The sequence below is a fragment of the Cervus elaphus genome, chromosome 22 (genome assembly GCF_910594005.1).
Source record: "Cervus elaphus chromosome 22, mCerEla1.1, whole genome shotgun sequence".
NCBI lineage: Eukaryota > Metazoa > Chordata > Mammalia > Artiodactyla > Cervidae > Cervus > Cervus elaphus.
In genome coordinates this window covers 18,599,654-18,610,170 of record NC_057836.1, presented here as the reverse complement: position 1 = coordinate 18,610,170, position 10,517 = coordinate 18,599,654, and the positions used below count along the sequence as shown (strand labels likewise).

Sequence of the window (10,517 nt, the reverse complement as noted above, 5' to 3'; positions counted from 1 at the left end):
AAGGATCTCAGGCTTGCCTAGACAGTTCCCTCAGTGATGTAAGCCAATTCCTTGTGAGAAATCTCTTAATACACATCTCCTACGGGTTTGGTTTCTCTAGTAGAACCCTGTTTGATAACACAGGGTAATGAATACTGGCCTCTTAGAGTGAGCTGGGAGTCTTTCTTGCTCTTCTGTACTTGAGGAGAGTTTGTGAAGCGTTTAATTATTATTTGAATGTTAGGAGAATTTCCCAGGGAAGCCCTCTGATTATGTGAACACTCAATGGCTCTGTTTTTCAGTTTAAGAAACTTATTCTACTGTGTTAATCTGATTTATCTCAGATATAGCTGGGATATCATTTCATGTTGTTGTGTATTGTCCTACTTCACACATATTTTTTTTGCTGCTGCATTTTATTCCACAGTATAATAATGAGGGTTTTTAGCTTGGCAGAGATGGGTGTGGATCCTAACCACAAATCTTACCAACAGTATGAGTTTGAGCTGCTCTTTTTCTTATTTTTCAGGAATTGGGACAGACTGTGGATCAACCTGTGACTGTGTGCTCTCTGTGGTCCTCCTGTTCCCCAAAGGCCTTATCCCTGTAAGTTACCAAGCCTTCTGTTTTTTGTTTTCTTCTTTCTGTCTCCCCTCAGGTAAACCTTCATCTTTGGAAATCTGTTGAAGAAAAGTGAATGAAACACTCACTCAGTCCTCTATTTCCCCCCAATTCCCACTCCCTAAAGCCCACATCCACTAACAGCCTAACTAACACCTGTCCACCTAGTACCCCCTTGTCCACAGTGGCTCCCATCTAGTCATTCTCCCTTAGCAGCCGCAATCTCTTTCAAAGAAAACCATTTTCTGTTACTTTTCCACTTAAAACCTTATGTAAACTTACCTTTGTTTTTAGCAAAAAACCTAAACCTTTCACTGTACATACAATTGCCTAGCACACCGAAAAGTGCTCAAATTATAGTGAAGTGAATAAATATGTAATACAAAGAAAACAAAAATAATAAAATTGATTTTAAAAGTCCAAATTGAATGGAAGGTTCACTGAAAGAAAAGGCATAGCAGTAGTATAAAAAATAAGAACTATTTGAGCATAGTAACTAGTTTTGAGTCAAAAGTTGATTAAGGATTACTGATTTGGGTCTCTAGAGTGTCAGAGCTAAAAGACAGTTGATTAATTTTTGAGAGAATATATTAGTTGTCTGGAGAAAGTAAAGTTTCTCCAAATTTTCAAAAATAGTAATAATTTTATTGGAGTATAAATTTAACACATGATCATTATAGAGAAGCACCTCAACTGGCCAATGAAATGACCTCTGGAACATCAGACTGCAATTCTAAGAGTAGACAGAAGAAACTTGCCCTCCTATGATCTAATCAGTAAATTCATATTCCTATCAAGAAACAGCCATTTTGTGACTCCGTGATGGTCCAGTGGCTAAGACTCCATGCTCCCAACTCAGGGGGTCAGGGTTCATTACCTGGTGAGGGAACTAGGTCCTGCATGCCCCAACTAAGACTCGGTACAGCCAAATAAATAAAACTAATAAATATTTTTGAAAAAGAAAAAAACATCAGTTTTTCATACCAAAGCCTTGAAAAGAAGAGAGAGGTGACGACAATCCTGTTATTCCTTCCTAAACAGGCAGCTTCGAAAGAGTCCAGTGGGGACCACGCCTGGTGCCACCATGGACATGGACATGGACCAGGATGACTTTGGGAGCCCTGCCGAGTGGGGTGACCAGCAGCCAGAAGACGGTGTGCTGGGAGAAGAAGACGCCCAGATCCAGCAAGAATGCCTGCAGAAATTTTCTACCCCAGATTATATCATGGAGCCCTCTGTCTTCAACACTCTGATGAGATATTTCCAGGCAGGAGGGTCTCCAGAGGAGGTGATCTGCCTCTTATCAGACAACTACACAGCTGTGGCCCAGACCATCAACCTGCTGGCCCAGTGGCTCATTCAGACTGGGGTGGAACCAGTGCAGGTTCAGGAAACTGTGGAAAACCATTTGAAGAACTTAGTGATGCAACACTTCGACCCCCGCAAAGCAGATTCTATCTTTACAAATGAAGGGGCGACCCCCGCCTGGCTGGAAGAAATGATTGCACATCCCACCTGGAGGGATCTTGTTTACCGGCTGATGGAAGCACATCCAGACTGTTTGATGCTGAAATTCACGGTCAAGCTCATTTCCGATGCAGGATACCAAGGTGAGATCACTGGCGTGGTGGCAGCCTGCCAGCAGCTGGAAGTGTTCTCTAGAGTTCTCGGGAGCTCTCTAGCTACCATTTTGGATGGAGGAGAAGCCAACCTCGCAGAAAACCTGCCTCAGTTTGCTAAGATGGTGTGCTACGGGGAGCACACGTACATGCTGGCTCAGGTCCTGATGGCCGTGCTGGCCCGGGAAGGCCAGCGGGGCGGAGCGGTGCGCAGGGTCGCCCAGGAGGTCCAGCGCTTCGCCCAGGAGAGTGGCCACGATGGCAGTCGCATCCCGCTTGCCCTGGGCAGAGGTGCCTCCTACCCCCAGCTGTGCCAGGCCCTGGGGGCCATGCTGTCCAAGGGGGCCCTGAATCCAGCCGACATCACCGTCCTCTACAACCTGTTTGTTACCAGCAGGGACCCGCCTCCTGTCGAGCTCATCCGGGCGCCCGCCTTCCTGGACCTGTTCATGCAATCGCTCTTTAAACCCGGGGCCAGGATCAACCCAGACCACAAGCACAAGTATATCCATCTCTTGGCCTATGCGGCCAGCGTGGTGGAGATCTGGAAGAAGAACAAGCGCCTGAGCATCAATCAAGATGAGCTGAAGGCAACGGCGAAGGCTATTGAAACTGTTCACAGTTGGTGCTGCGCTGAGAACACAGGGGCGAGTGAGCTCCTGGCCAAGCTGGGCACCCTCTATAGGTGCATCAGATTTCCAGTGGTGGCGGTGGGTGTGCTGACGTGGGTGGACTGGACCGTGTCAAAGCCCAAGTTCTTTGAGCGGCACACCCACCCCACTCCGGTGCCCCTGGCCCTGCTAGACGAGGTCAGCACCTGCCATCCCCTCCTGCACCCTCACATCTTGCAGCTGCTGATCAAGCTCTTGGAGACTGAGTACCCCGAGCTGGATGCCTTGAAGCAGCTCGAGGTGAAGAAGACCCTCCTGGACAGGATGGTGCACCTGCTGAGTTGTGGCCATGTGCTCCCCGTGGTCGCCTACATCCGCAGGTGTCTGGAGAAGCTGGACATCGACCTGTCTCTTATCCGCTATTTTGTGACTGAGGTGCTGGATATGATCAGCCCTCCCTACACCTCTGATTTTGTGCAGCTTTTCCTGCCCATCCTGGAAAACGACAGCATCACCAGCACCCTGAAAAGGGCAGGTGAACATGACCCTGTGATGGAGTTCATAGCTCACTGCCAATCTAACTTCATGCTGCTGAACTGAGTCAGAGCAACGCCAAACCCACAGCAGAACATTCCAGCAGACCCACTGTGGAGAACCCTTTTGTAGAAGCTACTGGTGAATAGAGGCCCAGTCAACACCTTGGAAATGGGTTCTGGTGGGAGGTGGTGGAGGACTTTTGTTTTAAAAAAAAAAAAAAAGAATGTTAGCAATCTTAAGTGGAAAGCTGCTCTTCTGAACAGTCCCCACTCCTGGTAAACCCAGGGCTGCCCTTAAATCCTGTTTACCATATTCATTCCCCCAATATTAGAAACAGGTTCCCCTTACTTCTTCCACCCAACTGTGAGCCCCCAAATGGTGGAAGTTCAGAAACTGAGGCACTAAGATGAATTATTTGTAAAGTTGACTTAGCTTTTTTCACACGACCTGATTGGTTACTTCATATTATTGTAATTGCTTTAATTTTCCAAGAATAAATAAGTCTTTCTACAGTTGGAAAGTGTACATTCTGGTTGTTGGCTTTTTACTGTGTAAATAAAGCACTTGGGTCCAAAAAATAAATAACAAATAAAAAGTCAAACGACTTTCCAAGTTTTCAAGAAATACTGTCACCCCAGATTCAAGAGGCAGGATTAAATGTAAGCCCACCACCAGCATCAGAGACTCTACATGTAAAACTGAGCACGTGCCATTGAACCCACAAAGGCACCAAAACACTCAAGTCTCCGGGCAGGTAAACAAAGATTTTCAAGGAAGCATCTACTGTCTCTATTGTAAATTATCAGAAAATAATTATATGACTCTATTTGATAACTGGAAAGATAATGTGGGAAAACAATGCTTTCAAATACATGGAAATTAGAGTCATTTCGACCAGTCCTGTGCTGGGATAGTGATCATCGAAATTTTAGTAATAAAAATTCTTTGTACTTTACATTTTTTACCTGTTGATTTTTGTCATAAGCATTATTACTTGGCAACATGTTTATCATAAGTAATACTTATTTTATTCTCTATATTTTGAACAAAATCAGAACAATGAAGTTCAAGTTACAAATTCAATAACTTTAATGTCTTTTTTTCCAACTTAGAGACATTCTAGGAAATGGAAAATTCAATCATTTACTTATAAGAGAATTTGAATGTGTTTCTACACCTGTAAGTAGTTTGGACTCTCACAAACAAAGTATAAGAGGTGTGGCCTCAGGAATTCCTTGGGAGTCCAGTGGTTAGGACTCCCTTCTCTCACTGGCAAGGCCACAGGTTCAATCCCTGGTCAGAGAACTAAGATTCAGCAAGTCACTTGGTGTAGACAGGAAAATAAATTACTTAAGATGGCACTAGTGGTAATGCAGGAGACATAAGAGACATGGGTTCGATCCCTGGCTCAGGAAGATCCCCTGGAGGAGAGCATGACAACCCATCTCAGTATTTTTGCCTGTAGAATCCCATGGACAGAGGAGCCTGGCAAGCTACAGTCCATAGGGTCACAAAGAGTCAGACGCTACTGGGGCGACTTAGCACACAATTTTAAAAACATGCCATCTCAAAAGATTTATGCTTTCAAGTAATTTTTATGAATATATTAAATCCAATCAAAGTAAAATGGGTGGACTTCCCTGGTGGCACAGTGAATAAGGATAAGAATCTGCCAATGCAGGGAACATGTTCGATCCCCAGGAGAATACCACATGCTGCGGAGCCACCAAGCCCGTGTACTATAACTACTGAGCCTGTGCTCTGGAACCCACAAAAAATGTTCAGCTTGTCGAGAATTACATGTCAGTAAAAAAAAAAAAAAAAGGTGAATCTAAAACAGAAGTCCTATAACATTACCAACACATATTGTTACCTACACATTTCATCAACTCATCTGTATGTCTCCTTTATCTTAGTCTGTTTTTCCAACCATCTTCCTGAATTTCCTTTATCCTTTCCTCAGTTTTATAGCTTTTTAAATCACATGTTTATGCACCCTTCAATAATATTATTTGATTTTTGAAGATTATGTATTTCGAGACTTGCTCTTTTTACCCAAAATGATGCTTCTGAAATCAACCGAGTACTTGAAAGTGAGAGTCACTCAGTCATGTCCAACTCTTTGTGACCCCATGCCAGGCTCCTCTGTCCATGGGGCTTCTCCAGGCAAGAATACTGGAGTGGGTAGCTGTTCCCTTCTCCAGGGAATCTTCCTGATCCAGGGACTGAACTGGGGTCTCCTGCATTGCAGCTCAGCTTTAACAGCTGAGCTACCAGGGAAGCCCCAACCAAGAACCCAAATAACTTTAATTCATTAGCTTCCTTCTGACTATATTATTTCCCCTTCTGATGTTTCAGACCATGAATGCTACCACATTCTTACTCATGTCTCCTGATACATGTATGGAAGAAGGTCTCCATGTATATATGAAGGATAAGAGAATGTATAATTTTACAATACTGTGGAAACTTGTCAAAGGATTTTCTTGATGGCCCAATAATTAACACCTGCACTCCTAATGCAGGGGGCCTGGGTTTGTTCCCTGGTCAGGGAACCAGACCACCCATGGCACAACTAAAGACCCACTGCATGCGTGGGTGCTAAGTCACTTCAGTCATGTCCAACTCTGTGTGACCCTATGGACTGTAGCCCACCAGGCTCCTCTGTCCATGGGATTCTCCAGGCAAGAAGACTGGAGGGGGTGGGCATTTCCTCCTCCAGGGGATCTTCCCAACCCAGGGGTCAAACCTGCGTCTCCTACATCTCCTACATTGTTCAGTGGGTGGAGAGGGGAGTGTTTACCACTAGTGCCACCTGGGAAGCCCAAAGACCTGCTACAACCAAGTAAAAAAAAAATTTTTTTTAAAGAAAAATAACTCTCTCCTTTAATTAATGTGAAGCATAGGAAACAATTGTTTAGAAAAAGAAATTGTTAAAAAAAAAAAAAAGAAAATTATTTGCCAAGCAGTTGAATCAATTTACACTTCCACCAAAAACACACGAGAGTTCTTGTCAATCTAACTCTCTAACATGCAGCACTGCTTGACTTCTTCATTTCTGCCTATCAAGTGGGTATACCATGGTAGCTCATTCTTGTCTTCATCTTGATTTTTACTAAGGTTGAAATATCCACTCCAGTATTCTTGGGCTTCCCTTATGGTTCAGCTGGTAAAGAATCCGCCTGCAATTCGGGAGACCTGAGTTCGATCCCTGGGTTGGGAAGATCCCCTAGAGAAGGGAAAGGCTACCCACTCCAGTATTTTGGCCTGGAGAATTCCATGGACTGTATAGTCCATGGGGTCGCGAAGAGTCACATGCCACTTTCACTTTCTTTTCACAAAATCCTTAGCCTGAAATGGAACATCTTCAGGTTCCTGGCTGGCCTCCAGTTTTGAAGAGTTCTCATCAATTCTCTAATTTAAATTTTTCTTGATCACAGCCCAAGTTCAAACTTCCCAGAAGAGTCTATTAACCCTCACATTCTAATCCCAAATCCTTAACTGTCGTCTCCATGCACTGCCTACTATGGTCTCATTTCTGGTCACTGCCTTGTCAATAAAAGTACTTGAAAAGAAATCAGAAGAGAGTAAGAGAAAAAGTCTTGCATTTCTCTGGAGAAAAAACTTTATAGGCAGAATGAACAGCAAGTGCAGAGGCTTCAGCTGGGCGCCACACTGGCTTGTTAACTGAAAAGCAAGGCAATCTGAGGGATGGAGCAAAGTGAGTGCAGCAAAGTGCTTTCATTTCAAGAACTTGCAGTTCTTTCTTTCTTGCACGCTAGCTTTCTCTAGTTTTGTCGATCAGGGGCTATTTTCCAGTTGCAATGAGTGGGTTTTTCATTGCAGGGGTTTCTCTTGTGGAGCACGGGCTCTAGAACACTTGGGCTTCAGTAGTTGTGGCACACAGCGGGCAGTTCCCCCGAGGCAAGGGAAATCCTCTGGACCAGGGAGTGAACCCGTGTCGTCATCAGCAGGCAGATTCTTAACCACTAGACCACCAGGGCAATACAGGAAAGGGTTAACAGAAGTCAGAAACCTAGCAAGGGACCAAGCCGAAATTTTTTTTTTTTTTTTTGACAGATTGATTTTTGGCCCAAGAGAAAAGACAGCAATTGCAGAAGCTGAGGTTCTTGACTCAATCAACTGGGTCAATGGAACTGCCTTCACTTAAACAGGGAGGCCTGAGAGGGGGTCAGGGGTCAATGTGGGGCTTTGAGGTTGAGGTTGGGAGTTTTAAGTTTGACTTATGACTAATGAGACATTCAAGCAGAGATACAGAGCTGGAACTTTGGATACACAAGCCTGGAGATTCAAATCCTAACCTCATCACCGCCTGGGTGGTAACGATGTCATTATGATTAGATTTTCAGGCTTGGACAGTATATATAGGAACTCAGAGTTCTAGAGACATAGACTTGAGAGTCGCAGTAGGTCTGGAAGACAAGGAGAGAAAAAGGAAGAAGTAAAGAAACTTGAAAGGAGCATCACTGACATAAACGGAATCTCAGGAGAGGATTGGGTCCTGAGAGCCCTGAGAGAAAAGCCTTTCAAGATGGACAGAGCTCCAAATACTCCAAGTAAGAGAGGGCTGGGAATTGATCACTGGATTTTTGCAATGCTAAGATCATTGACTGGTGACTTTGACAAGAGAGATGTCTGTGGAGTTGTTTGTAAAAGACTGACTGGAGTCAATTCAAGAGACAATGAGCAGGAAATATATCACCAACATGCAAACACAAATAGGACTCTTTAAAAGCAGTTTTCGTACAAGAAAATAAACACACGGTAGCAATAGAGACTTTTGGACTCTAGAGCATGGGTACAGTAGTTGATGTGCATGGGCTTAGCTGCCCCCACGGTGTGTAATCTTCTCAGAGGAGGAATCAAACCCATGTCCCTTCCACTGGCAGGCAGATTCTTAACCACTGGCAGGGAAGTCCCATATGAGCTTTTTATAAAAAAAAAAATTTTTTTAATTTATTTTTGGTTGTGCTGGGTCTTGGTTGCTGTACCAGCTTTTTCTCTAGTTGTGGCAAGCAGGGCTACACTTCATTGCAGCGAGTGGGCTTCTCACCGCGGTGACTTTTCTTGTTTCAGAGCGGTGACTTTTCTTGTTTCGGAGCGGTGACTTTTTTTGTTTCGGAGCACAGGCTCTAGGACATAAGGGCTTCGTTAATTGTGGTATGTGGGCTCAATAGCTGTGGCTCATGGGCTTTGTTGTTCCAAGGCATGTGGGATCTTCCTGGATCAGGGAAGATGTCCCCTGCAGTGGCAGGCAGATTCTTTACCACTGAGCCACCAGGGAAGCCCCCATAAGAGCTTTTGAATGTATTTCTATAACAAACTTTCTCTGGATTTTTCTTAGGTCAATCTATTTGATCTCTGAAAGTCAAGGACAACATCTAGTACAGAAGACCCAAAGGAAGACAATCATGGACCTATGTCAACAAGGGCTGGAAATGAGTGGCAACTTCACAAAATCAGAAAGCTGGAGTAAGTACGAATTCAATGGAAATCAAATAAGCAAATGCACTGCCTCTTATCTGTCACTCCATTCTTAATTGTTGTGGTGTGCCTGTGTGCTAAGTCACTTCAGTATGACCCCATGGACTGCAGCCCACCAGGTTCCTCTGTCTGTGAGATTGTCCAGGCAAGAATACTGGAGTGGGTTGCCATTTCCTCCTCCAGGGGATCTTCCTGACCCAGGGACTGAACTGGAGTCTCTTATGTCTTCTGCATTGGCAGATAGGGTTTTTACCACTAGTGTCACCTGGGAAGTCTAATTGTTGTGGCACCAATAACCGAATCACAGAAGCTCATTCCTAATGGCCTCTTAATTTTCAGGCTACATGGATACATCTAGGTCACAGAATAACTCGACAGTCCTAAGTACATCATATATTACAGATGTCATATAACATTACTGATCTAGGTATAACTTTATTGATGTATTTCATTGGCTTTTCTGTAAGCCTCTTCTATCCTATTGTGTTCTTCCAACCATCTTCTGAAACTCCTTTATCATTTGCTTAGTTTTATATTTTTTTATCACATACATATGTACCCTTCAATAATATTATTTGGTTTTTGGACACTATGTACTTTGGAGAATTGTTCTTTTTTGGTTTATTTTTAATTGGAGGATATGAGATTTGCTATTTTTACTCAGAATTATAATTCTAAAGTTCACCAAATTCTCAAATTAGCTTTAATCATTAACTTCATTCTGATAATGCTGTTCAGTTATTAAGTTGTGTCTGACTCTTTGAGACCCCCATGGACTGCAACACACCAGGCTTCCCTGTCCTTCACTATCTCTCAGAGTTTGCTCAAACCCATGTCCATCAAGTTGGTGATGCCACCTAACCATCTTATCCTCTCCTGCCCCCTTCTCCTCCTGCCCTCAATCTTTCCCAGCATCAGGGTCTTTTCCAATGAGTCGGCTCTTCCCATCAGGTGGCCAAAATACTGTCATTCTGACAACAGACATTGAATTATTTCTCCTTCTGATGTTTCAGATCATGAACGCTACCAGAATTTTATTTGTGTCTCCTCTTCAACATATGCAAGTAAGTCTCTAGGGTTAAATCAAGGATAAGAGAATCTATAATTTTACAAGACAGTGCAAAATTGTTTTCCAAAGGAGTTCAATCAACTCACACTTCTAACAAAAATACCTGCAAGTTCTTGTCAACCTACCGCTGTCTCACATTTGGTGTTATTTGATTTCTTCATTTCTGTCTATCAAGTAACTATAAAAAGGCAGCTCATTCTTATCTTCATCTTGATTATTCTTTTCAAAATATTAGCCATTCAGATCTACTTCTGACTCCCAGCTCTCTCACACACACAGCTTTTGTTTTCTCTCTTGGATCTTTTTTTCCTTATAGATTTATGGGAGCTCTTTGCTCTAGATACCAAAAATTTGTCAGTTTTCTGTTACATATACTTTCTGCCAATTTATGGCTTTTCTCTCCACTTTATTCATGAAATCTTTGATGAATAGCAGTTGTCAATTTTTATATAAATTTGATCAGTCTTATCTAGCAGCACTGATTAAATAGCTCATTGCTTCCCCCCACTGATCAGATATTCTCCATTATCATACATCAATTTTTGATTATCTACTAGGGTCTAATTTTAGCCCCCC

General features: G+C 43.3%; 1 protein-coding gene across 1 annotated transcript; it reads left to right on the top strand.

Annotated features, from left to right (window-relative positions):
- Positions 1-1,696: 1,696 nt before the first annotated feature.
- Positions 1,697-3,430, top strand: LOC122679817 (negative elongation factor D-like). Its single transcript, XM_043880574.1, has one exon. The coding sequence runs from the start codon at positions 1,697-1,699 to the stop codon at positions 3,428-3,430; it is 1,734 nt and encodes a 577-aa protein (XP_043736509.1).
- Positions 3,431-10,517: the final 7,087 nt, after the last annotated feature.